The sequence below is a fragment of the Pseudophryne corroboree genome, chromosome 4, assembly GCF_028390025.1.
Source record: "Pseudophryne corroboree isolate aPseCor3 chromosome 4, aPseCor3.hap2, whole genome shotgun sequence".
NCBI lineage: Eukaryota > Metazoa > Chordata > Amphibia > Anura > Myobatrachidae > Pseudophryne > Pseudophryne corroboree.
Window position 1 is genome coordinate 717,964,514 of NC_086447.1, and position 20,120 is coordinate 717,984,633.

Genomic DNA, 20,120 nt, shown 5'->3' on the forward strand with positions numbered 1-20,120 from the left:
CTCCTGCAGAACTGATTGACCACCCTTTAGGTCCTCAGAGGCCAAAGTATTGAACTTGTAGAACTGACCAAGTAGACGCTCGGCAAAGTTGTAAAGCCGAGACACCCTGGGCAGCCGCCCAGGAAGAACCACCTTACGAGTAGAGTGGGCCTTAACAGATTTTGGACACGGCAATCCTGCCGTAGAATATGCATGCTGGATAGTGAACCTGATCCAGCGAGAAATCGTCTGCTTAGAAGGACCCCCAAGTTTCTTGGGATCATACAGGACAAACAGAGAGTCCGATGTTCTGTGATAAGCAGTCCTCTTCACATAGATTTTCAAAGCCCTTACAACATCCAAGAACTTAGATGTAATTGAGTAGTCAGCAGCCACTGGCACCACAATAGGTTGGTTGATATGAAAAGCAGACACAACCTTTGGAAGAAACTGCTGACGCGTCCTGAGCTCAGCTCTATCTTCATGTAAGATCAAGTAGGGGCTCTTACATGACAAAGCCCCCAACTCCGACACCTGTCTAGCAGAAGCTAAGGCCAACAAAGTGACAGCCTTCCATGTGAGAAACTTGACCTCAACCTCCTGTAGAGGCTCGAACCAAGCCGATTGGAGGAACTGCAACACCACGTTAAGATCCCAGGGTGCCGTAGGTGGCACAAAGGGAGGCTGGATGTGCAAGACCCCTTTCAAGAAAGTCTGAACCTCAGGGAGGGAAGCTAGCTGTTTCTGGAAAAAATAAGATTTTACACTTACCGGTTAATCTATTTCTCGTAGTCCGTAGAGGATGCTGGGACTCTGTAGGGACCATGGGGAATAGACGGGCTCCGCAGGAGTCATGGGCACTTTAAGAAAGACTTTAGACTCTGGGTGTGCACTGGCTCCTCCCTCTATGCCCCTCCTCCAGACCTCAGTTAGAGAAACTGTGCCCAGAGGAGATGGACAGTACGAGGAAAGGATTTTTGTTAATCCAAGGGCAAGATTCATACCAGCCACACCAATCACACCGTCTAACTTGTGATAAACTACCCAGTTAACAGTATGAACAAACAACATAGTCCCGGTCCAAACCGATGAACTATAAGAAAACCCTTATGTAAGCAATAACTATATACAAGTCTTGCAGAAGAATTCCGCACTTGGGACGGGCGCCCAGCATCCTCTACGGACTACGAGAAATAGATTTACCGGTAAGTGTAAAATCTTATTTTCTCTAACATCCTAGAGGATGCTGGGACTCCGTAAGGACCATGGGGATTATACCAAAGCTCCCAAACGGGCGGGAGAGTGCGGATGACTCTGCAGCACCGATTGAGCAAACCGGAGGTCCTCCTCCGCTAGGGTATCAAACTTATAGAACTTTGCAAAGGTGTTTGATCCCGACCAAGTAGCTGCTCGGCACAACTGTAATGCCGAGACCCCTCGGGCAGCCGCCCAAGAAGAGCCCACCTTCCTAGTGGAATGGGCCTTAACCGATTTTGGCAATGGCAATCCTGCCGAAGAATGTGCTTGCTGAATCGTGTTACAGATCCAGCGAGCAATAGTCTGCTTTGAAGCCGGTGCGCCAACCTTATTGGCTGCATACAGAATAAACAGCGCCTCTGTCTTCCTGACCCTAGCTGTTCTGGCCACATAAATCTTCAAAGCCCTGACCACATCAAGTGACCCGGAATCCTCCAAATCACGCGTAGCCACAGGCACGACAATAGGTTGGTTCATATGAAAAGATGAGACCACTTTAGGCAGGAATTGAGGACGAGTCCTCAATTCTGCCCTATCCACGTGAAAAACCAGATAGGGACTTTTATATGACAAAGCCGCTAATTCCGAAACACGCCTTGCAGAAGCTAAGGCCAACAACATGACCACCTTCCAAGTGAGATATTTCAACTCCACTGTTTTGAGTGGTTCAAACCAAGGTGACTTGAGGAAACTTAATACCACGTTAAGATCCCAAGGCGCCACCGGAGGTACAAAAGGAGGCTGAATATGCAGCACTCCCTTCACAAATGTCTGTACTTCAGGAAGAGAAGCCAATTCTTTTTGAAAGAAAATGGACAAGGCCGAAATTTGAACCTATATGGATCCTAAAATTCCTAAAATTCACTCCTGTTTGAAGGAAGTGAAGTCGACGGCCCAAATGGAACTCCTCCGTAGGAGCAGTCCTGGCCTCACACCAAGAAACATATTTTCGCCATATGCGGTGATAATGTTTTGCTGTCACTTCCTTCCTAGCCTTAATCAGGGTAGGAATGACCTCCTCCGGAATACCTTTTTCCGCTAGGATCCGGCGTTCAACCGCCATGCCGTCAAACGCAGCCGCGGTAAGTCTTGGAACAGACAGGGCCCCTGTTGCAGCAGGCCCTGCCTTAGAGGAAGAGGCCACGGATCGTCTGTGAGCAACTCTTGCAGATCTGGATACCAAGTCCTTCGTGGCCAATCTGGAACAATGAGGGTTGTTCTCACTCTTCTTTGTTTTATTATTCTCAACACCTTGGGTATGAGAGGCAAAGGAGGGAACACATAGACTGATCTGAACACCCATGGTGTCACCAGAGCGTCTACAGCTACCGCCTGAGGATCTCTTGATCTGGCGCAATATCGCTTCAGCTTTTTGTTGAGACGGGACGCCATCATGTCTATCTGAGGCAGTCCCCACCGACCCGCGATCTGTGCGAAGACTTCCTGATGAAGTCCCCACTCTCCCGGACGCAGGTCGTGTCTGCTGAGGAAGTCCGCTTCCCAGTTGTCCACCCCCGGGATGAACACTGCCGACAGTGCGCTTACATGATTCTCCGCCCAGCGAAGAATCCTGGTTGCTTCTGCCATGGCCACTCTGCTCCTTGTGCCGCCTTGGCGGTTTACATGAGCCACTGCTGTGACATTGTCCGACTGAATCAGAACCGGTTTGCCCCGAAGTAATGCCTCCGCTTGACGTAGGCCGTTGTATATGGCCCTCAACTCCAGTACGTTGATGTGGAGACAAGTCTCTAGACTTGACCAGAGACCTTGGAAATTTCTTCCCAGTGCGACTGCTCCCCAACCTCGGAGGCTTGCGTCCGTGGTCATCAGGATCCAGTCCTGAATGCCGAACCTGCGGCCTTCTAGGAGGTGAGCACTGTGCAGCCACCACAGGAGAGATATCCTGGCTCTGGGAGACAGGGTGATCCTTCGATGCATTTGTAAATGAGATCCGGACCATTTGTCCAGCAGGTCCCATTGAAAAGTCCTCGCATGGAACCTGCCGAAGGGGATGGCCTCATACAAAGCCACCATCTTCCCCAGGACACGTGTGCAGTGAAGCACTGAAACCTTTTTTGGCTTTAATAGGTTCCTGACCAGAGCGATGAGCTCCTGAGCCTTTTCCATCGGAAGAAAAACCTTTTTCTGGTCTGTGTCCAGAATCAGGCCCAAAAAGGTCAGACGCATTGTAGGAACCAGCTGCGACTTCGGAATATTGAGAATCAAGCCGTGCTGTTGCAACGTCCTCACAGCCAGTGACACGCTGTCCAGTAACTTCTCTCGAGATCTCGCCTTTATGAGGAGATCGTCCAAGTATGGGATAATTGTGACACCCAGCCTGCGCAGGAGCACCATCATTTCCGCCATCACCTTCGTGAAAATTCTCGGGGCCGTGGAAAGCCCAAACGGCAACGTCTGAAATTGGTAATGACAGTCCTGTACCGCAAATCTCAGGAACGCCTGGTGAGGAAGAAAAATCGGAACATGAAGGTAAGCATCCTTTATGTCCAGGGAAACCATCCAATCCCCCCCCCCTCCAGGCTGGCTTCCATCTTGAACTTGAACTTTTTCAAGTACAGGTTCAGGGATTTCAGATTCAAAATGGGTCTGACCGAACCGTCCGGTTTCGGGACCACAAACAGGGTTGAGTAATACCCCTTCCCTTGCTGGAGAAGAGGAACCTTGACTATCACCTGTTGCAGATACAATTTTTGAATTGCAGTTAACACTAACTCCCTTTCTGAGGGAGAAGCTGGGAGAGCCGATTTGAAAAACCGGCGAGGAGGCATATCTTCGAATTCCAGCCTGTATCCCTGAGAAACAATCTCTATTGCCCAGGGATCCACCTGTGAGTGAACCCAGACGTGGCTGAAAAATCGAAGACGTGCCCCCACTTGAGCTGACCCCCCCAGGGAAGCCCCAGCGTCATGCGGTGGATTTTGCAGACGTAGGGGAGGACTTCTGCTCCTGGGAACTAGCTGTGTGCAGCTTTTTTCCCTTGCCTTTACCTCTGGCAAGAAAGGACGATCCCCATACCTTTTTGCTTTTATTTGAACGAAAGGACTGCATTTGGTAATGAGGTGCCTTCTTAGTATGTTGCGGGGGAACATAAGGTAAAAAATTTGATTTACCGGCCGTAGCAGTATAGACAAGGTCCGAGAGGCCTTCTCCAAACAACTCCTCCCCCTTGTAAGGCAACGACTCCATATGCCGTTTTGAGTCGGCATCCCCCGTCCACTGTCGGGTCCACAAGAGTTGCCTAGCAGAAACAGACATAGCATTTATTCTGGAGCTTAGTAAACAAATGTCTCTTTAAGCATCCCTCATATATAACGCTGCATCCTTGATATGCTCTAGGGTCATTAGAATGGTATCCTTATCCAGGGTCTCAATCTCCGTAGATAAGGAATCTGTCCATGCTGCGACAGCACTACAAACCCAGGCCGATGCCATAGCCGGCCTAACAATAGTACCAGAATGTGTGTAAATGTACTTCATGGTAACTTCTTGCTTACGATCCGCAGGATCCTTGAGGGTAGCAGTATCCAGGGAAGGCAGTGCCACCTTCTTGGATAAGCGTGTCAACGCCTTGTCTACTTTAGGCGAAGATTCCCATTGTATCCTGTCCTTTTGTGGGAAGGGATACGCCATAAGAATCCTTTTGGGAACTTGTAGTCTCCTTTCTGGAGATTCCCAAGCCTTTTCGCACAATTCGCTTAGCTCAAATGAGGACGGAAAGGTGATCTCAGGCTTTTTCTCTTTATACATGTGTACCCTCGTGTCAGGGACAGGGGGTTCCTCAGTAATATGCAAAACCTCTTTAATAGCAATGATCATGTAACGAATACCTTTAGCCACTTTTGGCTGTAATTTTGCATCCTCATAGTCGACACTGGAATCTGAATCCGTGTCGGTATCTGTGTCAGTGATCTGGAATAATGTGCGTTTCTGAGACCCAGAAGGTCCCTGTGCCACTGGGACAGGCATGGTCTGACTACCTGACTGATCCCTAGCCTCAGTCTTGTCCAATCTCTTATGCAATAAATTTACATTAGCATTCAAGACATTCCACATATCCATCCAGTCCGGTGTCGGCGTTGCCGGCGGCAACCTGACATTCATGCCCTCCCCCTCCTCCTTAGGCGAGCCTTCATCGTCAAACATGTCGACACACACGTACCGACACACTTCACACACACAGGGAAACTCTTTTCTGAAGACAGGTTCCCCCTTAGGCCCTTTGGAGAGACAGAAAGAGAGTATGCCAGCACACACCCCAGCGCTATTTGACCCAGGAGAAAAACACAGAATGTTTACCCAGTAGCGCTGCTGTAATGTATAATCGCCAATTATTTGCCCCCCCTCTACTTTAAAACCCTCTTTCACCGTGTGTCAAGCAGGGGAGAGTCCGGGGAGCTTCCTCTCAGCGGTGCTGTGGAGAGAAAATGGCGCTGGTGAGTGCTGAGGGAGAAGCCCCGCCCCCTCGGCGGCGGGCTTCTGTCCCGCTCAAACTTTGTAAAACATGGCGGGGGCTCTTTTATATACATGTACAGTGCCCACCTGTACATGTATATAGGTCAATTTGCCATACAAGAGGTTTACTGCTGCACAGGGCCCTCCTGCGCCCTGCACCCTTACAGTGACCGGAGTGTGTGAGGTGTATGGGAGCAATGGCGCACAGCTGCCGTGCTGTGCGTTACCTCAGTGAAGCACCCGAAAGGCTTCTGCCGCCTCAGAATCTTCTTTCTTCGGGCTCTGTGAGGAGAACGGCGGCGCGGCTCTGGGATGAACGCCCAGGACGAACCTGTGTTCCACTCCCTCTGGAGCTATTGGTGTCCAGTAGCCGAGAAGCAGAGCCTATCATTTAAGTAGGTCTGCTCCTCTCTCCTCAGTCCCTCGATGCAGGAAGTCTGTTGCCAGCAGTGCTCCCTGAAAATAAGAAAAAACCTAACAAATATGCTTTCTTAGCAGGAAACTCAGGAGAGCTCCCTGCAGTGCACCTATCTCTTCTGGGCACAGTCTAAAACTGAGGTCTGGAGGAGGGGCATAGAGGGAGGAGCCAGTGCACACCCAGAGTCTAAAGTCTTTCTTAAAGTGCCCATGTCTCCTGCGGAGCCCGTCTATTCCCCATGGTCCTTACGGAGTCCCAGCATCCTCTAGGACGTTAGAGAGAAATGGATAGGGCCGAAATCTGGACCTTTACGGATCCCAACCTCAGGCCCATATCCACACCTGCTTGCAGGAAGAGGAGAAACCGTCCCAGTTGAAACTCCACCGTAGGAAACTTCTTGGATTCACACCAAGAGACATACTTTTTACAAATGCGATGGTAATGTTTAGACTGTATCAGGGTAGGAAAAACCTTATTCGGAATGCCTTTCCGAGCTATGTGCCGTTAAACCTCCATGCCGTCAAACGTAGCCGTGGTAAGTCTTGATAAGCTAACGGCCCCTGTTGCAGTAGGTCCTCCCGAAGAGGAAGAGGCCGCGGATCTTCCAGCAGAAGACCCGCGTCCCAAGCCCTTCTTGGCCAGTCCGGAGCAATGAGGATTGCCTGAACTCTTGTTCTCCTTATGAGTTTTCGAACTCTTGGATTGAGTGGAAGTGGAGGAAACACGTACACCGACTTGAACACCCACGGAGACACCTTGACCTGGAACAATACCTCCGAAGCTTCTTGTTGAGATGGGAGGCCATCATGTCTATTTGAGGTACACCCCAAAGATCCGTCACCTCCGTGAACACCTCCGGATGGAGGCCCCACTCTCCTGGATGGAGATCGTGTCTGCTGAGGAAGTCCGCTTCCCAGTTGTCTACACCCGGAATGAAGATTGCTGACAATGCCAACGTGTGTTTTTCTGCCCATAGGAGGATTCTTGTTACCTCTGACATTGCAGCACTTCTCTACGTTCCGCCCTGTCGGTTTATGTAGGCCACCGTTGTTATATTGTCCGACTGTACTTGAATGGCTCGATCGCGCAGAAGATGAGCCGCTTGGAGAAGACCGTTGTAGACGGCTCTTAGTTCCAAGACTGGATTCCAGGCTTGACCAACTTCCTTGGAAGGTTACCCCGAGTGACAGCGCCCCAGCCCCTGATAGTTGCATCCGTGGTTAAGAGGATCCAATCCTGAATTCCGAACCTACAGCCCTCCAGAAGGTGAGGTAATTGCAGGCAACATAGGAGTGAAATCCTTGCTTTCGGCGACAGACGTATTCGCTGGTGCATGAGGAGATGAGAACCCGACCATTTGTCCAGGAGATCCAGTTGGAAGGATCGAGCATGAAACCTTCCGTACTGTAGAGACTCATAAGAGGCAACCATCTTCCCCAGAAGGCGAATGCACTGATGAACTGATACCCGGGTGGGCTTCAGGACATCCCGGACCATTGTTTGAATCACCAATGCTTTCTCCTCTGGTAGAAACACCCTCTGTACTTCCGTGTCGAGCATCATTCCCAGAAAAGACAATCTCCTTGTCGGCTCCAAATGTGATTTTGGAAGGTTCAGTATCCAACCGCGTTCTTTGAGCAGATAAGTCATGAGAACAATGGACTACAACAACATCTCCCTGGACGATGCCTTTATTAGCAGATCCTCCAGATATGGGATTATGTTCACCCCCTGCCTGCGGAGGAGAACCATCATCTCACTGCCATCACCTTGGTGAATACCCTAGGTGCTGTGGAGAGGCCGAATGGTAGTGCCTGGAACTGAAAGTGACTGATGCGGCGGACAAATCGGAACGTGGAGGTACCCATCCTTAATATCCAGGGATACCAGTAACTCCCCCTCCTCCAGACCTGAGACCACCACTCTCAGAGACTCCATTTTGAATTTGAACTCCCTCAGAAAGGGGTTTAGCGATTTCAAGTTCAAAATTGGCCTGACCGAACCATCCGGTTTCGGTACCACGAAAAGGTTCGAATAATAACCTTTGTTTTGCATATGAGGTGGAACTGGGACAATGACCTGTGACACTTCCAATTTTTGGATGGCTTCCTGTAGGACAGCCCTATCCGCCAATAAAGCTGGCAAGCCTGATTTGAAGAAACGGTGAGGCGGGAGTTCTTGAAACTCCAGTCTGTATCCCTGGGAAACAATATCCTGTACCCAGGGATCCAGACCGGACGACACCCAGACGTGACTGAAACGTCTGAGCCTCGCCCCAACCGGCCCCTCCTCCAGCCTGTGCGGTCCACCGTCATGCTGAGATTTTGATGTACCAGAAGCAGGCTTCTGTTCTTGGGAACCTGCAGTAGCAGGTTTTTTGGACTTTGCCCAACCTCCTCTAAAGAAGGTGTGAGAAGGCTTGGTCCTCTTTGTATTAGCCGTCCGAAAGGACTGCGATGTAGATGAAGAAAAAGGTTTCTTCGTAGCTGGCGAGGCTGAGGGAGGAAAAGGTGACTTACCCGCGGTTGCCGTGGAAATCCACGCATCCAACGCCTCCCCAAAGAGAGCCTGACCTGTGTAGGGTAGGTTCTCCACCCCTCTCCTGGGTGGTAGACCATTGGCGTAGCCAGAGTCCCCTGCGAGCCGAGACAGACATGGAAGATATCCCTGAAGTCATCGAACCCAGGTCTTTCATGGATTCCACCATAAATCCTGCAGAATCCTGTATGTTACGTAAAAACAATTCAACGTCACTTTTATCCAAGTCCTCAAGCAATGCGCCTGACCACCTTACAATAGCTTTAGAAATCCATGCACAGGCAATAGTAGGTCGCAGTATCGCCCCTGAAGGCGTGTATATGGATTTGAGCGTAATGTCAATTTTGCGATCTGCCGGTTCTTTTAACTCGGTAGATCCCGGGACAGGTAAAACCACCTTCTTTGACAATCTGGAAACAGATGCGTCAACTATGGGTGTTTTTCCCCATTTCTTTCTATCCTCCTCAGGGAAGGGAAAAGCAATCAGAACCTTTCTTGGGATCTGGAATTTTTTTCTCCGGGTTTTCCCAGAATTTTTCAAATATAGCGTTTAATTCTTTAGACGCTGGGAAGGTTACCAAGGCTTTCTTATTATCCGTGAAGTAAGCCTTTTCAACGATCATTCCCCTCAGGAGCTCAGGGGGTAATTCCAAGTTGATCGCAGAAGGAATTTTTTTTAGCAGTTGGGCAAAACCATGTGCACTGCAGGGGAGGCAGATATAACATGTGCAGAGAGAGTTAGATTTGGGTGGGTTATTTTGTTTCTGTGCAGGGTAAATACTGGCTGCTTTATTTTTACACTGCAAATTAGATTGCAGATTGAACACACCCCACTTAAATCTAACTCTCTCTGCACATGTTAAAACTGTCTCCCCTGCAGTGCACATGATTTTGTCCAATTGCTACCAAAATTCCTGCTGTGATCAACTTGGAATTACCCCCTCAGTGTCCTGTCAGCGGAGATAGTGGCTCAGACCCCTCAGGGCAGACACTACTCCCCCCCCCCCCCCCCCCCTTAGTCCCACGAAGCAGGGAGGCTATTGCCAGCAGCCTCCCTGTGCCTATACTCTAATAAAATAATAAAACCAGAGAAACTCCCCTAGCTGTGACTGTCTCCTCCGGGCACATTTTCTAAACTGAGTCTGGCAGTAGGGGCATAGAGGGAGGAGTCAGCCCACACTCTCAAACTCTTAAAGTGCCAATGGCTCCTGGTGGACCCGTCTATACCCCATGGTACTAATGTGGACCCCAGCATCCTCTAGGACATAAGAGAAAAGGGTTTTTTGTCTTACCTGTAAAATCCTTTTCTTTCAGTCCATGGGGGACACAGGGTGCCCACCCTGATGCACCTGATATGTGGGGCTTGATTATATTGTTGTTGTTCATTCACATGTTTTTGTCCTCTGTGTATGTTTGTACTGAGTGTTTGACGTTTCTTCCTTCTTGCTCCTTTACTTGGGCTTGTTGACTTGGGTGGTAATCAGTATTACGGCTGTTGGGATCCTGTTGCTCAGTATACCGGCGCCGGAATCCCGACCCCCCGACAACTATTCTCCCTTTTAGGGGTCCACGGACCCCCTGGAGGGAGACTAAATAGCGTGTCGCGTAGAGTGCCGGCGATCCCGCAAGGGGCTCATTTGCGCTTGCTCCCGCTGGCGGCGGTCGGGATCCCCACCGCCGGCATAACATACTACACCCAATGACCTAAATGGTGGCTTGGGGCTGTGGGTGGGGCATAGCAGGGGAGGGAGCCTGGGCTGTTCTGAGAAGAGTTTAACTGTTTGGTGCCTGGTTCATCTTACCACCTATACCGCGGTTTAATGCCTGTATCCCCTCGAGGAAAAGTATTTTACACATAAGACAAAAATCCATTGTTTTGTTATATGGCTCAACACAAATTCAGTTTATCTGAAAAGGTTTTACATAATGCAATATTGTATCAACAAAGTAACAATAATAATGACTGCATGAGAAGCATATCGGGTACAGGTTAAGGGGCGAGTGATTGTAAATCCCAGGCTATCTTTACATACTCAGTTGATACGAATTGGATAAAATATCCAGCTCACGTGTAAACAGTAGGTTAGAAACATGTTGTATCAATACTTATGAGTTACTTACAAATCTTGGCAAAGTCTTAGCATTCCGTGGCTCAATTTCTAATGACTTCTTAAACAAATAATCCTCAAATTCCTTTTCTGCAACATTCCCCATTGGATTCAGATTCTCAAAAAATTTCTGAAATAAATTCAATCATTTAGGTCATTTTGTAGGATTAAAATATGACCGACAGAAAAAAATAAACATGCATTAAAGACATGGAACCTATATTCACAATTGATCTACACTATGGAATATGGAAGTGAGCCAACAAACCACGATTTCTGTCCATGGGGGCGATTCAACATTTCTTCTCGCCGACTCCTGAGGTGGCGAGAAGACATGTGCGAAAAGAACATGGTTCAGGCACCCAAAGTCCATGGTTTAGGTGCCCTAACCGGGACTTTAGATGGTTTTAGCCACTATACACAGCGAGGGCCGGCAACAGAAATCTTGGGGCCCGGTACACTGGTATCTCTGCCCCCCCCCCCCCCCCGGTAAGTCATTACAGTATGCGGTCGGCAGACCGCTCGTCTGGATCCTGCCTGTCACAATACCGACGCTGGGATACCGACTGGTTTACCATACCGCCGCCGGTATACTGGCAAGGTAGGTGTTTCCCCCTCTATGGGTGTTCACAACACCCATAGTAGGAGAACAGAACCTGTGGCGAGCTTAGCTCGCCGAGCCCGCAGCGTGGCGACCACTACATCCCGCCTGCTGAGAATCCCACCAGTTGGAATGCTGACCAACAGGGACTATTCCCACTCGTGGGTGTCCATGATACCCATAAAGTGGGAATAGGCGAGCGCAGTGAGCCCATAAGGCGCTTCGCTGTGCTCGCCTCTACGCCGGCCATCTCACTGTCATCCTGACGAAAGGTGCTAATAAAGTGCACCTAAAACGTTGAAAGCATGCAGTTGTAGCTGTGGAAATTATTTACAAAGCAGAGGAGTGCCTCTCAAAAATTGTGTTGCTGTACATTGTGCCCTAGAGGTTCGGAGGGGGCACCCAGGTACTATCTGTTACTGTTTTATGGAGTGTCGGTCAAAACTGCTGGATTATATATATATATATATATATATATATATATATATATAAAATAAGATTTTACTTACCGGTAAATCTATTTCTCGTAGTCCGTAGTGGATGCTGGGGACTCCGTAAGGACCATGGGGAATAGACGGGCTCCGCAGGAGACAGGGCACTTTAAGAAAGAATTTGGATACTGGTGTGCTCTGGCTCCTCCCTCTATGTCCCTCCTCCAGATCTGATCTCAGTTAAAGAAACTGTGCCCGGAAGAGCTGACAGTACAAGGAAAGGATTTTGGAATCCAGGGCAAGACTCATACCAGCCACACCAATTACACCGTATAACTTGTCATAAACTTACCCAGTTAACAGTATGAACAACAATAGAGCATCAGATCAACCCTGATGCAACTATAACATAACCCTTATGTAAGCAATAACTATATACAAGCATTGCAGAAGAAGTCCGCACTTGGGACGGGCGCCCAGCATCCACTACGGGCTACGAGAAATAGATTTACCGGTAAGTAAAATCTTATTTTCTCTAACGTCCTAGTGGATGCTGGGGACTCCGTAAGGACCAAGGGGATTATACCAAAGCTCCCAAACGGGCGGGAGAGTGCGGATGACTCTGCAGCACCGAATGAGCAAACACAAGGTCCTCCTCAGCCAGGGTATCAAACTTGTAGAACTTTGCAAAAGTGTTTGAACCCGACCAAGTAGCTGCTCGGCAAAGCTGTAATGCCGAGACCCCTCGGGCAGCCGCCCAAGAAGAGCCCACCTTCCTTGTGGAATGGGCTTTTACTGATTTTGGCAGCGGCAATCCAGCCGCAGAATGAGCCTGCTGAATCGTGTTACAGATCCAGCGAGCAATAGTTTGCTTTGAAGCAGGAGCACCCAGCTTGTTGGGTGCATACAGGATAAACAGCGACTCAGTTTTCTTGACTCTAGCCGTTCTGGCTACATAAACCTTCAAAGCCCTGACCACATCTAGTAACTCGGAATCCTCCAAGTCACGAGTAGCCACAGGCACCACAATAGGTTGGTTCATATGAAAAGATGACACCACTTTTGGCAGAAATTGCGGACGGGTCCGCAATTCTGCGCTGTCCATATGGAAAACCAGATAGGGGCTTTTATGTGACAAAGCCGCTAATTCTGACACACGCCTAGCTGAAGCCAAGGCTAATAGCATGACCACCTTCCACGTGAGAAATTTTAACTCCACGGTTTGAAGTGGCTCAAACCAGTGTGACTTTAGGAAACTCAACACCACGTTAAGATCCCAAGGTGCCACTGGAGGCACAAAAGGGGGCTGAATATGCAGCACTCCCTTAACAAACGTCTGAACTTCAGGTAGAGAAGCCAGTTCTTTTTGAAAGAAAATGGATAGGGACGAAATCTGGACCTTAATGGAACCCAATTTTAGGCCCAAAGTCACTCCCGACTGTAGGAAGTGAAGGAAACGGCCCAGCTGGAATTCCTCCGTAGGGGCATTCCTGGCCTCACACCAAGCAACATATTTTCGCCATATACGGTGATAATGTTTAGCCGTCACGTCCTTCCTAGCCTTTATCAGCGTAGGAATAACCTCATCCGGAATGCCTTTTTCTGCTGGGATCCGGCGTTCAACCGTTATGCCGTCAAACGCAGCCGCGGTAAGTCTTGGAACAGACAGGGCCCCTGTTGCAACAAGTCATGTCTTAGAGGCAGAGGCCATGGGTCCTCTGTGAGCATTTCTTGCAGCTCTGGATACCAAGTCCTTCTTGGCCAATCCGGAACAATGAGTATTGTTCTCACTCTTCTTCTTATGATTCTCAGCACCTTGGGTATGAGAGGAAGAGGAGGAAATACATAGACCGACTGGAACACCCACGGTGTCACTAGTGCGTCTACAGCTATCGCCTGAGGGTCTCTTGACCTGGCGCAATACCTCTGTAGCTTTTTGTTGAGGCGGGATGCCATCATGTCTACTTGTGGCAGTTCCCACCGACTTGCAATCTGCGTGAAGACTTCTTGATGAAGTCCCCACTCCCCCGGGTGGAGGTCGTGCCTGCTGAGGAAGTCTGCTTCCCAGTTGTCCACTCCCAGAATGAACACTGCTGACAGTGCTCTTACGTGATTCTCCGCCCAGCGAAGAATTCTGGTAGCTTCCATCATCGCCACCCTGCTCCTTGTGCCGCCTTGGTGGTTTACATGAGCCACTGCGGTGATGTTGTCTGACTGAACCAGCAACGACCGGTCGCGAAGCAGGGTCTCCGCTTGACGTAGGGCGTTGTATATGGCCCTTAGTTCCAGGATGTTGATGTGAAGGCAAGTCTCCTGACTTGACCACAGACCTTGGAAATTTCTTCCCTGTGTGACTGCTCCCCACCCTCAGAGGCTTGCGTCCGTGGTCACCAGGACCCAGTCCTGAATGCCGAATCTGCGGCCCTCGAGAAGGTGAGCACTCTGCAGCCACCACAGGAGAGACACCCTGGCCCTGAGGGATAGGGTGATCAGCCGATGCATTTGTAGATGTCATATGGACCACTTGTCCAACAGATCCCATTGAAAGGTCCTCGCATGGAACCTGCCGAAGGGAATGACCTCGTATGATGCCACCATCTTTCCCAGGACTCGCGTGCAGTGATGCACAGACACCTGTTTTGGTTTTAATAGGTCTCTGACCAGTGTCATGAGCTCCTGAGCCTTCTCCATCGGGAGATAAACCCTCTTCTGGCCTGTGTCCAGAATCATGCCCAGGAAGGGCAGACGAGTCGTAGGAATCAACTGTGACTTTGGAATATTTAGAATCCAGCCGTGCTGTTGTAACACTTCCCGAGAGCGTGCCACGCTGATCAGCAACTGCTCTCCGGACCTCGCCTTTATGAGGAGATCGTCCAAGTATGGGATAATTGTGACTCCTTGCCGTCGCAGGAGCACCATCATTTCCGCCATTACCTTGGTAAATATCCTCGGTGCCGTGGAGAGACCAAACAGCAACGTCTGGAATTGGTAATGACAATCCTGTACCACAAATCTGAGGTACTCCTGATGAGGTGGATAAATGGGGACATGAAGGTAAGCATCCTTTATGTCCAGAGACACCATAAAATCCACCCCTTCCAGGCTTGCGATGACCGCTCTGAGCGATTCCATCTTGAACTTGAACCTTTTCAGGTATATGTTCAGGGATTTTAAATTCAATATGGGTCTGACCGAACCGTCCGGTTTCGGTACCACAAACATGGTCGAATAGTAACCCCTTCCTTGTTGAAGGAGGGGAACCTTGACCACCACCTGCTGAAGATACAATTTGTGAATTGCAGCTAACGCTATTTCCCTCTCTAAGGGGGAAGCTGGCAGGGCCGATTTGAGGTAACGGTGAGGCGGCATCTCTTCGAATTCCAGCTTGTATCCCTGAGACACAATCTCTATAGCCTAGGGATCCACCTGGGAGTGAACCCACTTGTGGCTGAAATTTCTGAAACGCGCCCCCACCGGGCCTAGCTCCGCCTGTGGAGCCCCAGCGTCATGCGGTGGATTTAGTGGAAGCCGGGGAGGACTTCTGTTCCTGGGAACTAGCTGTATTGTGCAGCTTCTTTCCTCTACCCCTGCCTCTGGCAAGAAAGGACGCACCTCGGACTTTCTTGCCTTTTTGTGATCGAAAGGACTGCATTTGGTAATACGGTGCTTTCTTAGGTTGTGAGTGAACATATGGCAAAAAATTTGACTTTCCAGCCGTAGCTGTGGAGACCAGGTCCGAGAGACCCTCCCCAAACAACTCCTCACCCTTGTAAGGTAAAACCTCCATGTGCCTTTTTGAGTCGGCATCTCCTGTCCTGTATAAATGGACTTCAGGGTACCCTCCTGCTTTCTATCCGCAGCATCTTTTAGGGTGGCCGTATCCTGTGATGGCAGGGCTACCCTCTTGGATAAGCGTGTTAAAGCTTTGTCTACCCTAGGGGAGGATTCCCAGCATAACCTGTCCGTTGGCGGGAAAGGATACGCCATAAGCATCCGTTTGGAAATCTGCAGTTTTCTATCTGGAGATTCCAAAGCCTTTTCACATAACTCATTTAACTCATGTGAAGGGGGAAAGGTCACCCCTTGTCTTTTTCCCCCATACATATAAACCCTCTTTTCAGGGACTGGGGTTTCCTCTGTGATGTGCAACACATCTTTCATTGCTATAATCATGTAACGGATGGCTTTAACCATTTTAGGCTGTAACTTTGCATCATCGCCATCGACACTGGAGTCAGAATCCGTGTCGATATCTGTGTCAACAATTTTGGATAGTGGGCGCTTCTGAGACCCTGACGGCCTCTGCGACATAGGATCAGGCATGGGCTGAGACCCCGGCTGTCCCAAGGCTTCAGCTTTATCCAACCTTTTATGCAAGGAAGTAACATTATTTAAAACCTTCCACATATCCATACAATCGGGTGTCGGCGCCGTCGGCGGCGACCCCACATTCATTTGTTCCTGCTCTGTTTCCACATAGCCTTCCTCGTCAAACATGCCGACACAAGCGTACCGACACACCACACACAAAGGGGATGCTCTATTTGAAGACAGTTCCCCCACAAGGCCTTTTGGAGAGACAGAGAGAGAGTATGCCAGCACACACCCCAGCGCTATATGTTCCAGGAATCACACAGTAACTTAGTGTTAACCCAGTAGCTGCTGTATATACTGTTTTTGCGCCAAATTTATGTGCCCCCCCTCTCTTTTTACCCTCTTCTACCGTGATTCTGCAGGGGAGAGCCTGAGGAGCTTCCTCTCAACGGAGCTGTGGAGAGAAAATGGCGCTGGTGAGTGCTGAGGAAGAAGCCCCGCCCCCTCAGCAGCGGGCTTCTGTCCCGCGTTTCTGTGTAAAAATATGGTGGGGGCCCATGCATATATACAGTGCCCAACTGTATATATGCCCACTTTTGCCAAGAGGTCTCTAATTGCTGCCCAGAGCGCCCCCCCCTGCGCCCTGCACCCTACAGTGACCGGAGTATGTGGGTTTAGTGTGGGAGCAATGGCGCACAGCTGCAGTGCTGTGCGCTACCTCATATGAAGACTGGAGTCTTCTGCCGCCGATTTCGAAGTCTTCTTGTTTCTGTCACCGGCTTCTGTCTTCCGGCTCTGCGAGGGGTACGGCGGCGCGGCTCCGGGATCGGACGACAAAGGGTGCGATCCTGTGTACGATCCCTCTGGAGCTAATGGTGTCCAGTAGCCTAAGAAGCAGGACCTATCTTCAGTGAGTAATACTGCTTCTCTCCCCTCAGTCCCACGTAGCAGAGAGTCTGTTGCCAGCAGATCTCTCTGAAAATAAAAAAACCTAACAAAATACTTTCTTTTTAGCAAGCTCAGGAGAGCTCACTAAGTAGCACCCAGCTCGTCCGGGCACAGATTCAAACTGAGGTCTGGAGGAGGGACATGGAGGGAGGAGCCAGAGCACACCAGTATCCAAATTCTTTCTTAAAGTGCCCTGTCTCCTGCGGAGCCTGTCTATTCCCCATGGTCCTTACGGAGTCCCCAGCATCCACTAGGACGTTAGAGAAATAATAAGATTTTACTCACCGGTAAATCTATTTCTCGTAGTCCGTAGTGGATGCTGGGGACTCCGTAAGGACCATGGGGAATAGCGGGCTCCGCAGGAGACTGGGCACTCTAAAGAAAGATTTAGTACTATCTGGTGTGCACTGGCTCCTCCCTCTATGCCCCTCCTCCAGACCTCAGTTAAGGAAACTGTGCCCGGAAGAGCTGACATTACAAGAAAAGGGTTTTGGAATCCAGGGTAAGACTCATACCAGCCACACCAATCACACTGTACAACTTGTGATAAACTTACCCAGTTAACAGTATGAACAACAACTGAGCATCACTCAACCGATGCTACATAACCATAAACAGAGCATCAGATAAACCTGATGCAACCATAAAATAACCCTTAGTTAGCAATAACTATATACAAGTATTGCAGAAGAAGTCCGCACTTGGGACGGGCGCCCAGCATCCACTACGGACTACGAGAAATAGATTTACCGGTGAGTAAAATCTTATTTTCTCTAACGTCCTAGTGGATGCTGGGGACTCCGTAAGGACCATGGGGATTATACCAAAGCTCCCAAACGGGCGGGAGAGTGCGGATGACTCTGCAGCACCGAATGGGCAAACACAAGGTCCTCATCAGCCAGGGTATCAAACTTGTAGAATTTTGCAAATGTGTTTGAACCCGACCAAGTAGCAGCTCGGCAAAGCTGTAATGCCGAGACCCCTCGGGCAGCCGCCCAAGAAGAGCCCACCTTCCTTGTGGAATGGGCTTTCACTGATTTTGGATGCGGCAATCCAGCCGCAGAATGAGCCTGCTGAATCGTGTTACAGATCCAGCGAGCAATAGCTTGCTTTGAAGCAGGAGCACCCACTTTGTTGGATGCATACATGATAAACAGCGAGTCAGTCTTCCTGACCCCAGCCGTTCTGGGTACATAATTCTTCAAAGCCCGGACTACGTCAAGCAACTTGGAATCTTCCAAGTCACAAGTAGCCGCAGGCACCACAATAGGTTGGTTCAAATGAAAAGATGACACCACCTTTTGCAGAAATTGCGGACGAGTCCGCAATTCTGCCCTGTCCATCTGGAAAACCAGATAGGGGCTTTTACACGACAAAGCCGCCAATTCTGACACACGCCTAGCCGAAGCTAAGGCCAACAGCATGACCACTTTCCACGTGAGATACTTTAGCTCCACAGTCTTAAGTGGCTCAAACCAGTGGGATTTCAGGAAACCCAATACCACGTTAAGATCCCAAAGTGCCACTGGTGGCACAAAAGGGCGCTGAATATGCAGCACTCCCTTAACAAACGTCTCAACCTCAGGCAGTGAAGCCAGTTCTTTTTTAAAGAAAATGGATAGGGCCGAAATCTGGACCTGTGTGGACCCTAATTTTAGGTCCATAGTCACTCCTGACTGTAGAAAGTGCAGGAATCGACCCAGCTGGAATTCTTCTGTAGGGCCTTCCTGGCCTCACACCAAGCACATATTTTCGCCATATACGGTGATAATGCTTTGCTGTCACGTCCTTCCTAGCCTTTATCAGCGTAGGAATAACTTAATCCGGAATGCCTTTTTCCGCTAGGATCCGGCGTTCAACCGCCATGCCGTCAAACGCAGCCGCGGTAAGTCTTGGAACAGGAAGGGCCCTTGTTGCGACAGGTCCTGTCTGAGAGGCAGAGGCCATGGGTCCTCTGTGAGCATTTCTTGTAGTTCCGGGTACCAAGTCCTTCATGGCCAATCCGGAACAATGAGTATTGTTCTCACTCCTCTTTTTCTTACAATTCTCAGCACCTTTGGTATGAGAGGAAGAGGAGGAAACACATAGACCAACTGGAACACCCACGGTGTTACTAGTGCGTCCACAGCTATCGCCTGAGGGTCCCTTGACCTGGCGCAATACCATTTTAGCTTTTTGTCGAGGCGGGACGCCATCATGTCCACCTGTGGCAGTTCCCGTCGATTTGCAATCTGCGTGAAGACTTCTTGGTGAAGTCCCCACTGTCCCGGGTGGAGGTCGTGCCTGCTGAGGAAGTCTGCTTCCCAGTTGTCCACTCCCGGAATGAACACTGCTGACAGTGTGCTTACGTGATTCTCCGCCCAGCGAAGAATTCTGGTGGCTTCTACCATCGCCACCCTGCTCCTTGTGCCGCCTTGGCGGTTTACATGAGCCACTGCGGTGATATTGTCTGACTGGATCAGAACCGGTTGGTCGCGAAGCAGGGTCTCCGCTTGACTTAGGGCGTTGTATATGGCCCTTAGTTCCAGGATATTGATGTGAAGGCAAGTCTCCTGCCTTGACCACAGCCCTTGGAAATTTCTTCCCTGTGTGACTGCCCCCCACCCTCGGAAGCTTGCATCCGTGGTCACCAGGACCCAGTCCTGAATGCCGAATCTGCGACCTTCGAGAAGGTGAACACTCTGCAGTCACCACAGGAGAGACACCCTTGCTCTGGGGGATAGGGTGATTAACCGATGCATCCGAAGATGTGATCCGGACCACTTGTCCAGTAAGTCCCATTGGAAGGTATGGAACCTGCCGAAGGGAATAGCCTCATATGATGCCACCCTCCTTCCCAGGACTCGAGTGCAGTGATGCACTGACACCTGTTTTAGTTTTAATAGATTCCTGACCAGTGTCACGAGCTCCTGAGCTCTCTCTATCGGGAGATAAACCTTTTTCTGGTCTGTGTCTAGGATCATGCCTAGAAGAGGCAGATGAGCTGTAAGAACCAACTGCGACTTTGGAATATATAGAATCCAGCCGTGTTGCCGTTTCACTTCCGGAGAAAG

The 20,120-nt window shown here is 49.8% G+C and overlaps 1 protein-coding gene across 1 annotated transcript in view; it reads right to left on the minus strand.

Annotated features, from left to right (window-relative positions):
* Positions 1–20,120, minus strand: part of SOS1 (SOS Ras/Rac guanine nucleotide exchange factor 1) — a 487,602-nt gene that overhangs the window by 22,143 nt on the left and 445,339 nt on the right. Inside the window, exon 19 of the mRNA XM_063918018.1 lies at positions 10,787–10,903. Coding sequence (XP_063774088.1) covers positions 10,787–10,903 — 117 coding nt within the window. The remainder of the gene's footprint in view (positions 1–10,786; positions 10,904–20,120) is intronic.